Below are 22402 nucleotides of genomic sequence, written 5' to 3' on the forward strand. Positions count from 1 at the left end.
GAGTAAGCAAATGTACTGGCACAAGGACATAACATCTTAGTTCCCAAGGTCGGCGGCGCATTGGTAATGTAAGGAATGGTTACTGTAGCTTACAACGTTAAGTTTAGGGGCAATGGTGACCACTTACCACCCTGTGGCCTATTTTACCCGATTTCGCTTATGTTTTAGGGGTCGGTCGTTGTTCGTGGTTGGTATAAAGGCATAAAAACATATCTTATGTCCTTCCTTGGAGTTTAAGCTTGCTTCATACCAAATTTCATCACAATTGAGTGTTTTGGATACGAAAGAGCAACAGACAGACAGACAGACAGAGTAACTTTCGCATTTATAATATTTGTATAGTTTTATATATAGAAATTATATTATTTTTATTTTATTAAATAGGTGAAAAAAAATGAATTATAAATTGAGTTCAATATATTTTATCACACACTATTTATCCTTTTTAAAATAACTAATATATTAATTATATTCATCTTGTGTAAATAAGAAATACGTTTACAATTAATAATTTAGACTAGTATTTTCATTTATTGCCGAGTTACTTCACGATATATAAAATAAACTTTCAAAAACATTAACTGTATAAACATCGATATATACGTATTAAAAAGACGTGTTACAAGTGTAATATTTATTATACTTTTCATTATATAATAGATATCACAATATTTTAAAAAAATATGAGTCAAAATCCTCATTTATTCTATTGCTTATTAAGCAATCACTTCGAACATTTCTGTAATTATAATGATGTTTGGCAGAGGCGAGTCTCTTCTTGCTTAATATTTTTGACAGTTAATTTTTTATAATATTTTTTTATTAACAATTAAAATGGAAGTAAGATGTAATAAGTGAATATATGGTTATTATAGCCATACATATAAAGTAGATATCTAACTCAATGAGCTATTTATTCAAGGGATCTTGATAAAGGAGAGAAAGGATGTTGAGAAATCGGAAAGTTGCTTGCTGTAGCAATGTTATCGTATTGACTCTGTGTCAGTACAGACTCTGTGTCAACTTGCCAGTGTCACGTTACTATGTCAACGTAAAATGCACAGCTGTCTTTGCCATACTGTCAGTTGGTCTTGAGTAATGAGTAAAAATGATGTAAAATAAATTCTTTTCCAATACTTGATCCTTTGACCCTGTTACTTAATGTAAAACTGAAATTGTATTATGTTGATAAATAACCAAAATCACCTCAATATATATTAATTAAGTTTATAATTAAGGATTACACAATGCCTACGATCGAAGTGTAATATAAACTTAAGAAATGCTTATAAACTAAGTTTCCAAAAGATATATCAGTTTTATAATCATGTGCAGCTTAACAAGGTGAGTTGAAATGTATTGTTTAATAATTTTCACGTTTGTTTATCGTGCCCCATGATAAGTTTCGCCATTGCACAATTTATTTCAAAATTCATAAGCTATCGTATTTCTGTACACCAAGCAGAATATGACTTTAGCTTTTCTTATAACTTACAGATGCTAAAGTAGCTCTAGTCTATGTCGACACTAAAACTCATCACAGCACTGCACTGCGGGTAGATATATGTTTTTATTTTTAATTTATGCTAACATACTTTGTAGTTGCATGACTTGCTTTTGTAATGTGAAGGATACTTTATTTTGCCTTTACTAACACTGTTTCCCACTAAACAAATATATCACGAATGGTCTCTTTTCTGGCATCAATGCAGATACAAACTTCGTAAACATTCTTATCATTCTTTGATTTTAATGATACCATTAGTAATTAGTATGCTACAATATCACTATTTAAAGTGTTGTTTTAATTATTACTTGATATAAAAATATATTGGAAGCATTGGAAGCATTGAAATGCTATTATTTTAATGGTTATCTCAACATGAATATTTTTTTAAATTGTTGTTATAATGTTTAATATGTAATAATAAAATCAATAACACATCAATTACGCCTGCTGTTATACATAATAATATTATACACAATAATATACAAATTATAATCAACAATGTAAGATAGTACAAATATGTCCCTATTTTATGTTTTATTTATTCAATGTTTTGTGTGAGGCTTTACCTAGTTCAATTAACAGACTGCTCTATTTAAATTGTTGATTGAGCTTTAAAACAAAGTTATCTAGAGCTACTAAGAAATATTAGTTCAAATATTGACCATGAACAAATAATGATAAGGGCTTTTTATCAATTCTTCTTTTTCTACATTTTAGATGGACTCTGATTGCATAGTTGTGTTAGCGCAGATGTGGCAATCTGTTAGTATCATTTTCTTCATTACTTCCTTAATAGTGTGATGTGCACTCGCTCACAGATATTATAACATAAATTTTAAAATTAATAAAAAGTCTTTCGTAATAATTTGTATACCTTGTGTATTATTGATTGTACATTGTTACAGATCAAGGCTATCTGTGATTAGATTTAAATCATATCAGATATAAATTTTCTATAGTAAATTGTGTTCAGTTTAAGCTTTCCTGCCTTGTCAATGACTTATGTGGTTTAACGTACGCATCTTGTATATCGAAACATATTAAAAATATTTGCTATTGCTTTGCTATGTATATAATGTGAGCGAGTTTCGTGTGTTTGTGCGTGGTAGTGTAGCTAGCACTTGTAGCGATGTCGGCGGAGAAGGGAGGCGGAGTCGGCGGCGACGGGGGCGCCGGCGTGCTCATCGCGTTGCAACGCACCATGTCGCTCGTGGTCGACAGGTATGCATCTCAGCATTATCGCTTGTCATCCTGACTGCTACCACAGCCATTTTCACTGCAACCAGCAGTCAGCACGCACGCGTCCGCTCTCATTGTTGTGATATTCTCGTGCACTCAAAAATGTAAAGTATTCGCCCTTCAATGAGATATCATTTAACTTTTCAAAATTTTTCGTTTCTAGTGTACTATTAATTAAACTAACTATAATACGATTAATCTAGAAGTCTTCATTTAAATCGATTCATCTCCGTGACCTTGAAATCTCTTGTGGCAATTGTAATATATTGTATGGTATGTTTCTATACTAATACTAAGTGCTGTGTGAGTTAATTCCTTTTTCTTTTCAAATCCCCATATTTTAAGTGTGGAATAATCGTATATAACATTAATTCTATTAAGGATAAAGGGACGCAATACGTGGAACTAACATGTCATTTTCTTGTTTTAAAGGTATGAAGTTTGCATATTTTCTTTTATTTTGTTTGCTTTAACTGACATTACATAGTTTTTTTGATTAAGAATTATTTAAATACAAACGTGTTAAAGTTCGCTAACTTAAAATAATCCTATATTTTTAAATATTTTCGAATAGATTTATAATTAAACATGATAAATATTTTTAACTGACATCAATATGAAGTTTCTTTCTTCGCATGTATATTGAATGTATCCAATATTTGTACACAGTGCGCGTTTTACAATCGATCGCAACCGACTTTTATGATTCTTTCACTGATTGATTGATTACTGAATCAATATATCATGGAAAGGTATTTGCTACATAAACTATGAATATACATTTCATATGTTTAGACACATATTTAAGTATCCTACTTATATATAATATTGTTAATGTGAAAGTTTGTATGTTCGGATGTTTGGTATTCAATTATGCAATAACGTTTGAACGGATTTGGGGGAAATTTGGAATAGAAATAGCTCTACCTCTGATACAACACACAGACGTAACACATATATCAAACGTGGGCGAAGATACGGGCCCAACTTAGTTATTAATATTTAGTTTATTGATAAAAAGTGAGATTTAAAAGGGAGTAGTAGATGAAGCAGATCTTATGTTATCGTACATTTATACTATTTTATACAAAAACCTGCATTTATATCGAATTTTAAATATATAAGAACATTAACTGTAATATTTAAGATTACGTTACGATTAAAAAAACCGGTATTCGTACCGTACGCTTATATTATTATGAGCTTTAAAGGTATAACTTTATCGTTTGTGAATTACTTTAATTAAAATTCTATCTATATTAAGGTTTTTTTTATTTAATTATATTCTAATTATTCTAGCGGCAAGATACGATGGCCGTTTTGACACATTAAAAAAGTGATGTGAAATGTAAATTTATTATCGATATAATATATTCAAATCTTTGTTTTTTTGCAAGTAATTTAATTCAAGTTTTTGTTGCAAGTAGTATCTGATTAAAAAGGTTTAATAAAAAAAAATATAAAATAAGTTTAAGTAATATATTCGAACGAAATCAATTTAAATCAAAAATTGGAAATAGAATGAATAACTTTATAAACACATTACATAAAAAAACAAAAATATAACACCGACTACGAGGTCGAGTTCGCAAAAAAATTAAAAAAAAAGTTATCTTCGCGGTACCCTAATATTTGTAGTTTAGAAATCACATTCGATAAATTTTATGACTAACTGCACGTCACTATTGACAATAAAGAACAACAATTTGCTCCTTTGATGTCATTATTTATTAAATACGAAACTTCATGAGCGGGCAAACGTCAAAACGGCCATCATAGCGTGCCGCTACTATAATTGAGGTCACGTGTGTTTCGCATTAAATGACGATATCAAAGGTGAACATTATTACAACGAAATATCTTTAATTTTTTTTGTCAACAGTTCGGTAAATGTTATACGCTTACTCATTTTATAAACAAAAACAAATAAATTACAAATTTTGCGTTAAGCTTATTTATAATTGCATTGTGTATTACGTTCAGAGAGTTTAAACTACCTGTCCTAGTATTTATTATTTTATTCATTTTTTGACACATGTAACAAGTGATTGCGGCAATGTGACGTTCTGATTAACGATTCGATTATTAGCACTAAGTGATATTTTGTATCGATTATCGATTTTGGCCGTTGAATAAAAAAAAATCTTGTTTGGATAATATTTTCTTTGTTTTTTTTGCCGGTTTCGGTGCAATATCGTAAAAATAATTATCCATTTTTTTTCGTATCAATTATCTAGTACATATAAATATACATATAAATATGTATACTAAATATTAAAAAAAAATAAGTTTAAAGTGCATAACATTTTATGAAAGTCTTAAAATATCGAAATAAAATATTAATATCTTGGTTATGGTGTCGAATCTCTGTCTTGTAGAGTTTAATTAATTTTAGGTAAATACTCTTCATCAAACTAAAGTCCCATGTCGGAAAAATAAGAACAATATTTTAAGCTTATTTTATTTAAAAACATTATCGGTATGAAAACTGTAAATATTTATTTGGTTATTCATTTTTCGACGTATAAAACCCACAATTAAAACATAAGCTTTTCAAATGATATAGGTATTTGTTATTGTTTTATTTCATATATTCAATGAATATTTGAGCAGATCTAATAGATTTTTCTATAATGATTAATTTATGTATAAAACAATTATTTAAGATTTATTCATTTGCAGCAAATAATAACATTGGATTACGTCACTAGGTGCCATAGAATGTAACATTATATGACGCATGACAATTATCGTCTTTAAAAAAATATCAAATTGCTTCGAGTTCATGGGGATCGAATGTAGTCACTCTCAATTGATGTTTTCCTTACTTTGACCAAATACTCTATCATAATATTTGAACAACAGCTCGAAAAATCTGATTATATGCGAACTGATTGCACATTTTTTCTATTAGATGTTTTTAATATACATAATTTATAAAAAAAAATATGTTTACAAATAAAATACTCTTACCTTTTAATATCGTTCATGTGTATGTTGGGCGCTTAATTTATATAAACGTTTTTTAGTTTTCCTCACGCGTTTCACTTTATTTCCCATATTTACACAATTAAAATTTATAACAAATAATATAATAAAAAACAAATGCCTAATTACTACTACACTATTTTAACTTAATATATTTATTTACAAGAAAGAATAATATTTATTATAAGAAAACATGAAACAATGAATTTACAATTAAAATTACAAAAAAATATCTCGTAACGTAATGATGCGGCGAAAAGATCGACACGGCTGTATAGCATCAGCCCTCGGCCGGCAATGTCTGTACACGGCGTTTACGCACACATGCGTACGTATTTGTACCTATTGATTTTACTAAAAAAGTGACGCAGAGGTAAAGTATTATATTGCTTGTAGAATAATCTGACAAAAAACCAGAATTATTGAATGTATATAAGTATAGTTATTATTTGTTAAAATATTTTTTTATAGGTAACTTTGCGATTTTTTTCTATCGTACCAAATTAATTACATCACGTTTTCAAAATAACAAATAACTAGCATGTATCCTCAAGATTATCATATATTTTTTTCATTTATTTTACTGCATTGGATCATATACATTTTTGCATTATAAAACTTGCATTTAGCTCATGTAGTCCCCTTAAGTGGGGTCTGTCAATCATATAAGATGTTTTTTAAATGATCATGAAAAAAATAAAATAAAGATAATGCAACATACGTAAATGAGTTTAGATAATCTTAATATTTGCGAAACCACGCGCGATTATGATTTGAGTACGAGATAAAGAGTTTTGTGTTCCAATCAGGTGAAGATGTGAACTAAACCGAACGGTACTTTTTGGAACTATTTTTTGTCATCGTTATACCGATATACGAGGAAACTAATTTTTGCCCACGGATCGCTCGCAATTGATTGATTGAGTGAACAATTTTTTTCTCATATTTCATTCACACAATATCTTTATAAATCATAGCCTATGTTCTATTCTGATGTATGACATATATTATTGTACAGTTTCATTAAAATCCACTCGGTAGTTTTGCGTGAAAGAGTAACAAACGTCCATACATAAAAATTTTCGCCTTTTTATTATTATTTTATATCAAATTAAAGTAAAACAGAACTTTTCGCAGAGCTATATAAAAAGCGAATTAAAAACAAATTGTTAAATACCGCACACACTACCGCAATTTACATTCGCTTTTTGATTAAGCAACACTTTTTTGTTGTTTAACTATAATGTTCCGAGCGCTACATCTGCCTTTTAGTTTTTTAATCTGTTGTTAAACCCACATTTTTATCACTAAATAATTGACATAATATATGTATTATTCATAATCATAGATAATACCTAATACTTGAATTTTCGCATGCATATCTTATAAAGAATTGTTCTACTCTTAATGAATAATGTAAAAAAATGGAATAAATAATATTTAATTGTGGAATGGAATGTATCTCTAAATATAAGTCAGTTATAATGCTTACCGAAACAGATACTTTTGTCACTTATATTATAGACATTAGCATTAAAATCCAAAAATATTCTTATGCTGAATTTCAAACGGCTTCGCCCGCACCCGAACCGATAGCAATCTATCATTTAATGAAATATTAATCTTATACATTAGTTTTGTGTTACAAGTGAATTAGGAATGACGTAGAGCGTACGTGAGCCGCGGTGTCATTTGGAACAATACGTTCACTGCCCAGCAATTAAAACGCTATCAGTATTGATGGATTACGAAAAGATAATGTGGCTTGTGATATACAAAAGCGACATTTGACGGCGCGAGCGCATTTGCCACTGCACTGCACTAGATGTGTCTTTGTAATTAAATACTATTGTATAATATGATTATTTAAATTTTATACACAAAAGTTATTGAATGTGGAGTGTCATCTAAAAATATTTTTACACTTATAGGTTAAACGAGGAGAAAGAGAGGTCCCCCTGTCTTGGAGATAGAGCCAACGGCAACATAACGATGTGGGGAGCACAACGACGCATCCTCCTCGATGTGTTGATGGCCTGCTGGGGCCTTGGCACCTGGCTCGGTGTCAATGGTCTTTACGTGCAACTGCCTCTGCTCGTAGAGCGACTACCCGAAGGATGGGCTCTTCCGTCGTCGATGACGGTCGCCATCCAACTTGCAAACGTTGGCCTGATCGCTTACGCTATCTTAAGAAGACTTTTCCCGCGAGCACCCGATGCTCCTTACATTTATATATTGCTCGTGATCGGTACAGTGGCACTCTACCTGAACTCTTTCTTATACACAGAGACAGCGATGATTGGTGGAACCGAACGTTCGTTTTCGTTTTTAGCGCTAACGTTCTTTGCAGCATTAGTGGGCTGCACAAGTTCAGTGTTGTTCTACCCGTACTTAAGACATTTCCGTGACGTCTACCTCGCTACGTACTTAGTGGGTGAAGGATTAAGTGGTTTTATACCGAGTATACTCGCGTTGATTCAAGGTATCGGTGGTGAACCGGAATGCGTTTACTCGCCGGATAACTCGACGGTCACGGCCATATACCCACCGGCGCGGTTCAACTCGACAGTGTTCTTGATATTGCTCGGCTGCTTGTCAGCTCTGAGCTTAGTTAGCTTCGCCTTTGTCGACAACTGCTCCGCGTTCCTGTCAGAGCGAGTGAAGGAATCAGAAGCGGCGAAAGAAGAGGAAGCGACGACAGAGCTCGAATCGATCTTTCAGCTGAAGTGGGTTTCCGTGTTAGTGCTGATGGCGTTCTTAAATGCGCTTATGAACGGCGCTCTCCCGTCAGTGCAGACGTACTCGTGCATGCCGTATGGGACGAACATTTACCACTTGGCGGTGACACTGGGCGCCATGGCCAACCCGGCGGCGTGCCTGGCGGGAGTGTGGCTCCAGCCGGTACCGTCGCGTGTCTTGGCCGCTATGCTGACCTTTGTGTTACTGCCGCTCGGGTACATATTTGCCACGGCAGCTCTCAGTCCGACGCCGCCTTTATATTCAGATACTATTGGTCGTGTCTTAGTGGTAAGATTTATTATATTTTTTATTAAACTTTTCTTGGTGGCAGGGCATTTGCAAGCTTGTGAAGGTACTACCCATCACCAAACATCGATAGTTAGGTATAGTACGACACAACTTAGATGTAGCATCGGCAGAATTCGTAAAACCGATCACATCCGAATTAAGTACGCCTTCCTAAAACATCAACATTTATTTATTTCTTATGTGAATATGATCTTTACGCATACGTAATAACTAGTAATGTCATATAATCAAATATATTCGTCAAATTGACCCGAAAATTTACGTACAGTTGATAGCAAAATAAATGGTCACATTATTAAATTTTTATTTGTTTTTAACTGACTTCAAAAAGGTTAGTTATTTACATTTGATGGGAATGATAGAGTACATAGCTAGTATTCAAAAATACCAATATCATCATTGCCAATAGCATTACTAAAATCTGATCTTGATCTGTTATATCCTCGGGTCCCATATGTTCTTTTTCACATTTTATCGCGTGATTGACTACTTTTTCCCATTCGAATACGCCAATAGATTAAGATTTCTCCATTAATAGTTCTTTGACTTTTGTTAAATTCATCGAGACATTTTTCGAACTATCGTGACCTTTAACTTGGGCCCAAATATTTTCTATTGGGTTAAATTCTGGATGATAAGGAGGTAACCGTAAAAAAGAATGACCATGTTCCGACAATATTTGATCAATTGAGTATTGAATATGATTTGCTTTGTGACGTTTAATAATTTCATACAAGCCGGTTTCAATAGGTTTGATGAAAAGGGTATATTTTTAGATAAAAGCCATGATTGCATGGTTGCTTTTAGAGAGCTGGAATTCGGTGAATTGTCTGTTCGTATGTTATGGTAAGGAGCGTTATCTACGACCACTACTGTTTTAGGTCGTAAATTCGGAATGAGGTGTTGTTTTAACCATTTTTCGTAATTTATTTTATTCATTTCGTGATGGTAATCGCCAGTACTTTGGGGTGATTTGTATACTAAGAGAGCACCAGGTACAAAGCCTCTTGAGCTGCCAGCGTGCACAATAATTAATCGATCACCCTTTCAGTTCGTTTTTTTTAAACCTTTCTTAGACCTATCCATCCAACTAAATTCCTTTGTATGGGTGGCGTGTATGTAAGTCTCATCACTATAAATCGTACTTCATCTTTCTCAGCTAAAAGAGATCTATTATTTTCTATTTTTTTTAATTTAAAACCTAGTTCATGCAATATTCTTCTCAAAGTTTCTCGAGAACCCGTGAAATTTATGTCTTCCTTTAACTTGTTTAATAATGATTTTATTGTAGGCAACCTTTTTTCGGTAAGATGAAACTCATATATCTTCCTTCTATATCTACATTATAATCAAAATCATCTAAATTTACTCGATGTACTTTTTTTCTAGACTTTTGGGGTGAATTAAGAGGTATATGGGAGGGACCACGACTTGAACTAGTCGAAGCCGTGGCATTATAAGAAGCAGAATCAACAGCTGGACTAGTAGAAGTCAAGGCATCGTCATGCTCCTTTAAAACGGCGCTTATTATTCTACGCGACACACCAGTTGCTTTCGCAGTTCGCTCTTGGATGTTTTGAAAGTGATCTTTTCTAAAAACTATGTTTTTAGACTCTGTGGCCTCTCGTCATAATGTTTATCAATTTATGAAATTGATAAACATTATAAATTATTTCCCGACTCTGGCTATTATATGGCTTACCTCGATCAACGATGTCACATTGGAAAATATAACAAAAATTAAATTATATTTACTTTAATTGTCACGCAGTGTACAAAATGATTCACTCGCGTGCATTCACTTCGCTGTCGCGGGTTGAACTGAAACGGGAATCTATAGCGTCGAATAGCGTTGAATGGCGCGGTAGGGAGCTATTTCTATTGGTTGTGAAAATCGGTATCGGTACAGCAGTAATGGGTTTTATTGAATTTGCCGATGCTACATCTAAGTTGTGTCGTAGTGTCGCTGTAGTGTTCAGGTTTGAAGGGTGAGTGAGTCAGTATAACTACATGTACTTGAGATATAACATCTTTATTGCGAAGCTTCTCGGCGATCAGCGATGTACGGAATAGTTAATATTTTCTACAATGCCAATGTCTGTAGACAGTGGTGACCACTAACCATTGACCTTGATATTTGACCGGCCGCCTATCAATTTTATAAATTAAAAAACGGATTTCTATCCTGTTTAAATATTTTTTTACACTTTTTATTAGTTTACACTGCGGGGCTAAGCCCTTCTTTGAGCTCTAGAAGAAAATTTGAATCTTTCCAATTAGGAATACATCGTCTGAAACACGTATAACAGAGTTTCATCCGATACATGCGAGTCTCGTCATGATGTTTTCATTTCCAGCTTAGTTCGACGTGAATTATGACAACAACTGATGCATCAATTGTGTTCACAATTCAAATGAGTTAAATAGTGAACAATTTGAACCCATGGGGGCCTGCTTAGAAGAAAATAATGTGTCCGTGCGCAATTAACTGGGCCATTTCCTTTATGTTTTGTTTCAAGTTACAAAATTTAAAAAAAACATAGAGAAAATAGCTAAGCAGTTCCTATTAATTTTACTATCACTCATAATCGCAGGGCAGAAAAATAATTCTTTTTATACACAAGCTGAATACGCTAAACGATAGATTTTTAACAAAATGGACACTCAACATGTTCGCTTCTTCGACAGGTGTTGTCGTGGGTGGCGGTGTCGGGGCTGGTGTCGTACGCGCGCATGTGGGTGTACGGGTGGGCGCGGCGCGGCGGCGCGGGCGGCATGCGCGCGTGCGGCGCCGCCACGCAGGTCGGCTCTGCGCTCGGCTCGCTCGCCTTCTTCTTCATCGTCAACTACGGCAACGTGTTCACTCAGCCGGACGCCTGTCCCGCGCCTTCCTCGTGAACCCTGCGTGCTTAATGTGAGTCGATAAAGACGCGGTTGATCTGCTACGCTTTGGAGACTTGAAAAACTTAAGTTCGTTTTTGTATTACTTCGAAAGCCGACATTTTTTTTGTTAATCGCATGTATAATATTATTTACTGCTCGATTAAAAAGGAATAATGTAGACTAATTTAAGTAAGATTCTCACTGTATAGTCGACTTTTATATTAATTACTTATTTACATGGCAACATTGGCTATAAGTGAATTCGATACATAAGTTTAGCAAATTTCACGCATTATAAATTTAGATTCAAAGAAGCAGATAATAATTACCTTTATAATAAGTAATTATTTTAATTTATTTGTTTTATTTCGTTAAAGTATAATGAGATGTTTTATGACAAAAACGTTAAATGTCTTAAAAAAATTAGAAGGCATTCTTAAGATTTACGAAATGTCTCGATTTGTTTCCAGATAAGAATCTTGGAGTGAGATGAACTAGATTTACTATTTACATTGTTACCAAATGTACTTATTTTTACACCGTTTTTTCAGTAAACATTTAGTTGTTTTTATTTACACTTTACCATATTTTATTTTTCTCCTCGACAAATATCTATAGTTCACTTCAATAGATGTGCTAAGTGTCAACAAATAAATATCAAAATAATCTCAATTTTCAATTTTGTTAAATTAGTATAGATTAAATGTGATACTCTGGTATGAAAATATAACAGCGAAGACTTTAGTTTTGCAGGAGGTCGTATGATGTTTCCAATTTCTGTTAAAATGAACGTAGAACGTTATTTAGGTTATAGAAGAATTTTATACAAGCCGTCAAAGGCTTTACAGATGTGATATATTCCATTGTCGCTGTAAGAGTATATCGTTGTTGAATGTTTTACAGACAAAATAAAAATATGAATTACACGATTAAGTTTTATTAGCCCAAATACTTCCTAGTTTTTTCCCCGTGACAAGTTTGTCTTACGTAAAAATCCGTAAAAACTGAGAAAGTTAATTCAAGACTACTTTTCTTTATTGACATTTATAATCGCACTTCAATACACTCTCGATAATATAGTTACCAAAAAATATAATCAGAACACCTGCGCTCCTCCAGATATTTCTAAAACAAAAACACATCCCATTTCGACGAGAAAACCCATTCAATGTACACATATGTCTGAGGAACACACAATTATCCTCCTTGACATCATCATAAGTGGTTACAGGTCTTGTAGGTGTCAGCGCGATTGAACGCGAGCACAAAACAATGGTTAAACTGTTTCGTACAATTTAATTAAATTACACAAAGTTTTATCGCTTAACAATTATTACTTCACAGTTACTAATATAAAACATTAATCAAACAGTTACACTCGAGTAGCAGATTCGCGACACCGATCTACCCACACTCAACAAGATTATTATTTAATATTAACAATGATCCAGCTTTCCGCCATACTTTTTCTTACGTATTCCCAAATTCCCGTCATATTTATACACTACGTATTTCCCGCCAAAATCTTAAGATGGCGCCTCGACTCCGCTCAGGGACTACCCTCGAGTCTATTGGTCGTGTTGTTTGATGCAATATTATAATAAAATAACATTGAAAGTATTAGTAAGACTTAAAACAATAAACTATTCCGCACTTTCGACATCAATATTTTACAGCAACTACATATTATATTTGTAAAATATTTTATATAAAGGATCAAAAGAATAATATCAAAGATGCATATGGTGTTTAACAATTTAATTTGTTTTAGTTATACAAAAACCCGACTGTAAAATATGTTCATTATTTTTAAATAATTACGAGGGATTATTTGATTCGGCTTTGTACCTATGACTTCAGATATCAATTCATTTACTGCTAAAAGTTTAGTACTTTCTGAAAAAAAAGTAATACTTGAGTAAAACTATATTTTATAAACAAAAATCACTTCGTAATAATAGTATTAATAGTTATTTACCGGGAAGGAAAATTCAAAGTAGTAACTTCAAACAAGAAAATAATTATTCTATTATTTACCTAGAGAATAAAAACACAAGTGATTAGAATATTTATTAGTAACTTTAACAATCTCTACAAATACTTGTTAAATAGAACAACCCCGTCTCTATATTTAACCCCGTCTATATAAAAAATCGGCAGAAATATAATCCGATCTACAAAGAATTAAAAACATTTATATTTTGTTGTTTCGGTTCTTTGGGTTTTTATAATCAATTATTAATACTTGTTTATAAATATCATTAGTTTATTCATATGCTATTTAGCAGAAATAAAAATATCCAAATAAAAATTAGAGCCACTTCATTTCAAGGAATCTTTTTTCAAACCTATTTTGAAAATTGTTTTGCACTTCGTACTGACATTATATTGGCTCATTACAATATACTTCAAGTAAAAAAAAACACTCGGTTTACAAGCTAGAAAAGTGAAATGAACTTTAATAATATGTAGTACCATCTGTGTTATTGAAATGAGACTGATTAAGTCGGTGGTACAAACGGGTGTTATTGATAAATAACCGGATTATGCTCATAAAAAACTACATCACGTTAAAGAACAGACTTTGTTTTAGGTACATGCATGGAGTTCGAGTTAAAGCTGATGGGACGAACGCAGTATTTTAGAAGTACGAATACTAAATATAGTCGTATGTACGTCGTATTGCATTCTCTCGTAAAATAGTCGAACCAATTGAGTGTACAATTCTAAATAAAGTAATTAGCCTTGAAAATGAAGAAAAAGCGAGATACCTCGCTCTAGATATGGGAGATTTTTAAAGTTCTAAAAATATTTCCCATGAAATTGTCGAATTAGTTGAAAAAAATAATTGCTAAAAAATACCCTTTGAAATGAGGTAAAATGTTAAAAGATTTTTGTAAAATTTTGTATTTTTTTTTTAGTAAAATCATCTGAAATAGTCCAATCAGTCGAAGGCAAAAATAAATAAACTATAAGTTCACGTCATTTGTATAAATAATAAAGAAAAGAGATGTATTGGATTCAAGAAACTTAGCGGGTGTCAGAAAAAATAACTTGGTACTTCAAATACTATGAAATACATTATTAGTAACAAACATTTAAAACATAAGATATTTGAATGCTCTAAACACATCAAACTGAAGTAAATAAAACCGATCGTTTTTTTTGCATAATATTTTTTTTTATGAATAAGTATAAAACCTCGTCGCGGGAATCCATATGTCTTGACATAAATTATAATTGTACATGGAAGATTGTGTATTTTTTATAATAAAGACAAATTGGAATGGAAAACCTCATGAAATTGGAAAAAGAATTAAATAGTCATAAAGGACATCATGTGTTGTTTAATACGATTCACTTTCAATTATCAAAATTAATTTTGATCAACTATTATCAATAAAGCTAGATTCCAAATTTTGCATCGGTACTAGTTTGACATTAAAAATTTTATTTTAAAATTAAAATTCACTCGTAAGCACTCAATTAATGGCTTCTATACATTATATTTCAGATGATAAGTTCCACCAAAGCAATATAAAGAAGTATATCTGGTTTACGCTTGAACAATATGCTCATAGAATTACATACAGATATATTTCAATTCGTAACCTCGTTTGAATCTAAATTATTAAAAGTCATATGAAGCTCGAAGTCGTATGTAATTATTAGTACTTTAGACAATTTTCATAAGTAGAGTGGTAAATATGTTTGATTTGCAATCATCAGAACCGTATAATGCGATACGTAATAGCTGTACAAACAGTTGGCTCTAATCACAACCGGTCGTAGTTAAGGCATAAGAAACTATTTTATTTTTAATTTCAATATATTTGAGAACATTTTTTAGAATTCATCAGTATAGTTGTATACTGATGGTAAGTCGTTGACCATTTGAGTCGGAAATTTCTAGAATAATAATTATGTTTATAGTTTGTTTCCGTATAATTGCTTAAGGATACAATTCAATACCAGAAATAATAAAAAAATAGATTTTTTACATCCATAAAATACGCCCACGAATTGGAAAAAAATCAAATCTTCTTTTTATTCTGCCTGGCATTTATTAATCTCAGCTATTATCAGGGTCTGCCTTCCGACTAATTCTACTCCACTTTGTCGAAGCCTTTGTCGTGACGTGAAGCTCCTGAGTGGGCCGAGATAGTGCCGGCCAGCACTCGCTCCCGTATAGAAGGACCGGTCGGATGATGCTCTTGCCTTATATTTGCTTCATATTTGCCATTTAAGCTTGGGTGGTATTCTACGGTCACTGACCACACCTTTGACCTCCCGCCATTTGGCCCAAGCAGCGCTTATACGGGCTTGAACGTCGTATCGATGCTTCCGGACTCGTGCGAGACGGATCCAAGGTTCCTATACTTCTCTGACTTAACGGCTGGTTGAAGCCCTATTTGCATGGTGCTAGATTCCGGTCTCCCGCAAGCTATGTTCACGGTTTCCACATTTAGTTGGAGACCGCCGTTCTCAAGCGCTCTAGCTCCAGCTGGCTCTCATCAACAAGCGTTATGTCATCAGTCATGGATGCATGCCGAGACAACATCTAAAAGTAAGTTGTTTAAGAACGGGCTAAGAGCCGAGCCCTGGTGGACCCATACAGTTATTGGGAGAGGCTTAATATCGCCATCAACGATTCTAACCACGGAAGCGGAATTGGGAAAATTTCAAATGTCAAAAATAAAAATAAAAATTTGCTCAACAACTTCACCTTAAATATCCCTAATAAATACTGTGATATGTCGTCAAAGTCTCTAATGCTAATTGAAGTCTTTGTGAAAATGGACTTCCTTAGATTCATAATTTCCTACTTCGCTTCAAAGAATCTTACGTTTTTGACTGCCTTCCTATGTTGGAAGCCAGGTAAGGATAAAATAAAATGATTACGATATTTGGATAAGACAAGTAAAAATTGGATGAACTGTTGTTTCAATTTAACGTTGGGTCTTACTGCCACTCAAACTTATTATAGCCGGTACTATGTGTAATTACTTGCATAATTATTCTATATATATATTTAATTGGAGAGTGCTCGAAGGCTCTTTTCGATTCGAACTGATTGAGCCATCTCCATTTCTTTATCGGACTACTAGGCGCAGGCAAAAGTTTCATCCATACGTTGTTGACATACCCAAAAGTCGAACTAAACGGTTTGACAGCTCGTAAATTTCCATTAATTAAGTTTGTCAGGTGTACCAAAACCGTCTTATTTTAAAGTATAAACCAATCGTAAAACGTAATCAAATCTTTCAAAGGACAATGCACTTTGCTGTGTATAATTTACTTGAAGTCAACACATCGTATTCAAAATGCAAACAAGAGACTGCAGACGCCCGAGTTGAGATACAAACGATGACAATGGCAGGCTTAAGTGCTTAAATAATATTATACAATATAGAACTAAGCTAAATAAAAAATGGGTTTACATTTGATATTGAAATTCAGTTATGTTTGCTTCCTTTTATTTCTAGACTTCAATGATATGCATTTCTAATAATGTCTTTTAACTATTTTTGAGTTTAAAATTTAAGCATACAATTTGCATACAAATACATATAAATTGGGCAACCAGTAAAATAATGTTATAATTTTCCAACGTAGTCTTGTGTATACTGTATACTAATCTCACACTATTTATATTATATACTGAAATTTTATATGGCTGACGAAGTTTCAGTCATTGCATTTTTTCTTTTCCAGTTCTCATAATATTTAGTACGGAGAAACAGTAAACGTTAAGTACAAACTTAATTTTTTTATAAAAACTGTTGTCGCTGTCGAAAAAAGAAACTAGACTTTTTTATAATTATGAGAATAATCATTTTTTTAATAAATCTTGGCCGCCAATGTGCCTCCAAACATGAAAGTTAAGATGTTAAGCCCCCTTGTGCCTGTAGTTACACTGGCTCACATTTTCTTCAAGTTGGAATACAAAAATTCTAAGTATTGCTGTTTAGTAACATATCTGTTGAGTGGGTGTTACCTACCTGACGGGCCTATACAAGGCCCTACCACTAAGTAAAAGTACTCAACTTTAAATTCCACTGTAAAATCTCGTGCGGATCGCGCGCGAATTCGCGACCGTTTGCCTGACAGTTTCAAATAGGCATGCTGGTTATTTGTCCTCGTTTTAGTTTTTTTTACGCGCAGACTGTAGTGTAAACCAGATGCGAATTACTACAGCCGTAGAACAGTTCTTATCGAGATCTGCGCCACGCCGTGATTCGCACTGTGAATTCGCTGTGAAATGTAGAGAACTTTAAAATACCGCTGTCGTTTTAATTACAGAAAATGTGAATAAACTGGCGATGTTTGGGCGTGAGGCAGGTGTGAGGTTGCGCATCTATCAGGACTTCCAGCAGCTGCCGGAGTTGCCTCCTTATCGCACATTTAGAGAGGGAATGCTACTCGACACCCTTTGTGATAATGCAACACTTGTTTTAGATAAAGTGAGACGAGACCAACTTTTGATATTATTAGCGATAATATTACGTATAGGGAATTTACTTTTAATTATATTATCAATTAATATTTGTTTATTACTACTATGAGATTTCTTTCACTGTCTCATTATCTCTCTTTCTTTTTCACCCTACCTCTCCCTCTCTGGAAAATTGTGCCTCTATTTCAATTTAATATGTATTATAATTATCTATTATAGACTCTCCAGCGACATTTGTCTGTTTATAGAGCACTCGCCACTATCAGGAAATACCTAGATACTATTAGAATTTTCATTTATTTTTCATCATTAGACAGATTGAGTCACGAGGACGATTTAGGCATGTCAATTATGAACATTTTGTGCCAAATAACTAATGTTAGTATGATAATTATCGATCACGTTGAGAAAAACGTGCCGCCTAAGATATTCCATGTGCGCCGATGTGTAAATCGATAATTTGGTGGATTTGCTGTAAATAATATTTATCTATAAAATTAAATAATACTAAGTAAGTTTTTAGTAAGTAGGTACTAATTTACTATTCAACTGGAACCTCTCTCAGGTCAAGACCAGATTCAGAGCTTTCCATTTCTCTAGGTCTTGGGCTATTTATTGCCATTGTGCCCCGGCAATTTTTTTGATATCGTCTTTCCATTTAAACCTTTCCATAAAGTAACTGTTTTTGTCCATCTAGAATCTTGAAGTCTGTATTTTCTTAATGTTTAGCATACTACGTTCTTATTTTTTATTTTGTTGGTGAATTTCTATGTTTGACACGCATACGTTAGGCAAGGAATAAGGTCCGGGGCCTTTTTCTTCAAATTGATGGGTATTTCGCTTTTAAATATTTCCTTGTAACTCCAATATTTATTTCATGTATGATTGACTCTTCTTTTTACTTCTAATTCATAGCTATCACTGCCGAATTCAATTTGTTTTCCTAAATATATATAAAGATCTACATATTATAAGCTATGTTATTCAACCGTTAATTTTGATTTTGTGAAATTAGTCATAACTGTCCTTTGTGATATTCATTTCTAAACCTACTTGTATTGTATTTGTAAGCTCGGCTCCGATAGCAAAACCAAGTCCTTTGCAAACCTTAAGTGGTTTAGCTAATTACATATTATATCTAATTTGCTTATAATAGACTCTATTACTGAAATAAAATTTTTTGGCCGCAAGGGGTCTCGTTGTCTGACTCCTCTCTTGACTGGAAAGCGTGGGTTTAAAGTTTCCAGCTTTACTCTATTGGAGCTATTTCTGTATTTTTTCTGTAATTGACTGTTTTAGTATTGTTACATACTTTGGGCATTTAGAGTGTCCCATATACTTTCACGTGAGGTAGTGTCGAAATATAAATCAATTCAAGTTTAAAATCAAAAAAAGTTGTTAATAAAAGTCTGCGACACTATATGTAAAACGAATTTTAGCCACGACAGCCAATCCTCAAAGACTAATCAAGGAGATTAGCTGTATTTGCATTCCACATATAATATTTTTTATTTTTTTAGCTTATGCGTTTTCAAACTGTCTACTACTATTATGCCTTCAAAATTAAATTGAGCCTGTAATCTCGACCGTACCGATCAATCTTTATCGTGTCTTCTCCATCGCACGTGACATTGGCGAAATAATCTGTGCCTTATTGGCGCAAAAAAAAAAACATTTTTTTAAATAATTATTTAAGTATTTTTCTAGGCGTCTGAAAATCGTGCATTCAATTTGCGTCATTCCTGGCTCCTGATCGATGATTCGCCGTATAATGTCAGTAATGTGGAGCAAGTTTTAGAGAATACTATCATCCTCCCCGATGCAGACTTGACATGGGCATCGGCAGACGCGTTGATGGATGTGTACCGGGTGAAACTTGGAGAACCGCTTGTGGTATCTAATCTTGGAGTTCCAAAGAGTCAACAAGAGCTTCAACAACTGTGGCATAAGTTACCAACGGCTGTTACAAGAAGAAAAGATTTAAAAAACGTTTATTTGAATTCGGCTACTATAGTAAATAGATTATGTTATTATTTGTTTTTTAAAGTCTAAAAATCCTTCACTTAAGTATATTTTTTGCTAATAGATCAGCCAACCTCAATATTTCAAAGGATGGTCGGATTTAACAAATCGACAGATCGATACCTTCCCAAAGTTGACGTATCCGTTACTTATGCTGTGCGGTGAAGATTTACATTTCAGGTTCGCAACCGTTTTTTATCAAATTAGTTTCTGATGACGCCATATTATAATTAAATTTTACTTAACGTAGTGACTGGTTATATATATTTAACCCTTCCCAATGGACTGGTTGTTAAATAACTTATAAATACGTCAACAGTTAATGAAGTCATAGAACTATTAATCCTCTCGGCCTGCTCTCAATATACGTAGTGGTTATATGTGATGTAAAACGAGATGTATATCCTCCAAGCCCTAAGCCAACTCTAAGTAATTATTTCGGATAAAATTTGCCGGACCATCCACCAACACGTAATGGAGCAGCGTGTTGTTAGGCCAGCAACGAAAATGTTTAATAAGTATATTATTATTAAAGGTTTAATTTAAAACAAGTGGACTTGTACGGCGAAGAGAGTAACGGTACGTTCAACGGTCTGGTGGGGCGTATGCAGCGCGGAGAACTCGAAGTCGGCGTCACCTCCATGTTCATGCGCGCAGATCGCTGGCGAGTTCTGCACTTCTGTGCTGAGACCGTGGAATTAAAGCAAGTTTAAATACATACTTAGTTATTTTGTCTAACGATATTTTAGCAAAACCATCATATTTCTGGTTATTACTATTCAATGCGACGTAGAAGATAATTTCTTCTACCTACTATTACGGCTACTATTATGAGCTTAGATGCATATTACCAAAATGTTTTAACAAATTAAAACATTCTCAAAGTAAATGTTTTCAGGGGCGCCTTTTTGTTTCGTCAGCCGTCTCGCTCGGCGGTGTCGAATGTGTTCGCGCTGCCGTTTAGCCGCGGGGTGTGGGCTGCGTCAGCGGCAGTGTTCGCGGGTGCGGGCGCACTGCTAGCACTGTTCGGGAGCGCGGCGCGGTGGTGTCGCGCGCCCGATCATGCCGCACTCAGGCTTACAGTCACGGAGAGCTTTACGTACGCGATCGGCACTATATGCCAGCAAGGTCTGATCGCGCTTTAGGTATAATACCTTGATCGTGTGTAATCTTAACCTTAAATTTGTTACGTTTTTGTAGGTTCAGATTTATCTCCACAGCTGTGGTCCGTCCGACTGCTTATGTTTTGCACACTCCTAGCGTCGCTATTCGCGTTTACATCGTACTCAGCAAAGATAGTAGCAATCCTGCAGGCGCCGAGCAACGCGTTACGCACAATAGATGATCTCACACACTCGCCCATGGACCTCGGTGTACAAGAGACCACTTACAAAAGAGTTTATTTTGCTGTTAGTCAATATTCAATATTATAAATATTTAATCCATGACAGCGAATGTATGGCAAGATTAATTTTGTATGTTCAATAGGAGAGTAAGGACCCGGCGACACAATTGTTGTATAGACGGAAGCTGCTGCCACTGGGCGAGCGCGCCTACTTAAGCGTGGTAGACGGCATTGCGCGTGTGCGCTCGGGACTATTTGCATTTCAGGTTTAAATAAACTTTCATTTTATGGGGAAAAAGAACATCTCTCTTAGACGAAACTAAATATTGCTATTGGGTAACATTGTAAATTGTGTTGTCAAAAATGTTTTTAAATGCAGGTGGAACAGAGCTCGGGCTACGACATTATTGGCAAGACGTACACGGAGCGTGAGAAGTGCGGCTTAAAGGAGATCAAGGCATTCACGCTGCCCATGGTGGCAGTGCCCGTGCGTAAGCACTCAGGGTACCGGGACCTGCTCGGTGCTAGGTATTACTAGTGGTTACCATAGTACTATCATTGCATTTGCATTCTTATGTACTTGATCTTGAAAAAAGGCATCAAATTAACGGTCGACGGCACTTTCAGACTGCGGTGGCAGCGTGAGGTTGGCCTGATGGATCGCTTCCGGCGCGTGTGGATGTGCGGACGTCCAAAGTGCGATGCGGGACGCGGCGGTTTCGTGAGCGTTGGACTCATGGATGTCCTTCCGGCTGCGCATGCGCTGCTCGCCGGAGCACTGGTCGCCGCTGCACTGTTGCCGCTCGAGAAGTTACTGCGCCGACGAAGAGCCGTTGAACGCTCAAGAGCGTTGACTCGTGTTACGTAGTAGTGACTTATTATTCTTGCGTCTTGTTGCGTCGTTTGCATG

At 34.3% G+C, this 22402-nt stretch overlaps 2 protein-coding genes across 2 annotated transcripts in view; one reads left to right on the forward strand and one right to left on the reverse strand.

The window, feature by feature from the left end:
- Nucleotides 1-1036: 1036 nt before the first annotated feature.
- LOC113404753 (uncharacterized) lies at nt 1037-22375 on the forward strand. The gene is made up of 15 exons (XM_064216152.1): nt 1037-1344; nt 1498-1556; nt 2638-2853; nt 7669-8710; nt 12825-12848; nt 16263-16272; nt 17972-18132; nt 19833-20138; nt 20212-20327; nt 20683-20850; nt 21046-21275; nt 21348-21556; nt 21636-21758; nt 21872-22020; nt 22120-22375. The coding sequence occupies exons 2-15, from the start codon at nt 1519-1521 to the stop codon at nt 22358-22360; spliced, it is 3033 nt and encodes a 1010-aa protein (XP_064072222.1). The 5' UTR covers nt 1037-1344; nt 1498-1518; the 3' UTR covers nt 22361-22375.
- Nucleotides 10599-22402, reverse strand: part of LOC113404185 (WD repeat-containing protein 26) — a 56956-nt gene continuing 45152 nt past the window's right edge. The window contains exon 12 of the transcript XR_010309262.1: nt 10599-10751. The gene's annotated coding sequence lies outside the window, so the exon portion shown is untranslated. The remainder of the gene's footprint in view (nt 10752-22402) is intronic.

This window comes from Vanessa tameamea, chromosome 10 (genome assembly GCF_037043105.1).
Source record: "Vanessa tameamea isolate UH-Manoa-2023 chromosome 10, ilVanTame1 primary haplotype, whole genome shotgun sequence".
In the NCBI taxonomy this organism is placed as follows: domain Eukaryota; kingdom Metazoa; phylum Arthropoda; class Insecta; order Lepidoptera; family Nymphalidae; genus Vanessa; species Vanessa tameamea.

Coding starts and splice junctions, on each gene's coding strand:
- LOC113404753 (XM_064216152.1), top strand. CDS start 1,519: ATGTCGACACTAAAACTCATCACAGCACTGCACTGCGG. Junction 1,557..2,637: donor ATCACAGCACTGCACTGCGG/GTAGATATATGT, acceptor TAGCACTTGTAG/CGATGTCGGCGGAGAAGGGA. Junction 21,276..21,347: donor CGGCACTATATGCCAGCAAG/GTCTGATCGCGC, acceptor ACGTTTTTGTAG/GTTCAGATTTATCTCCACAG.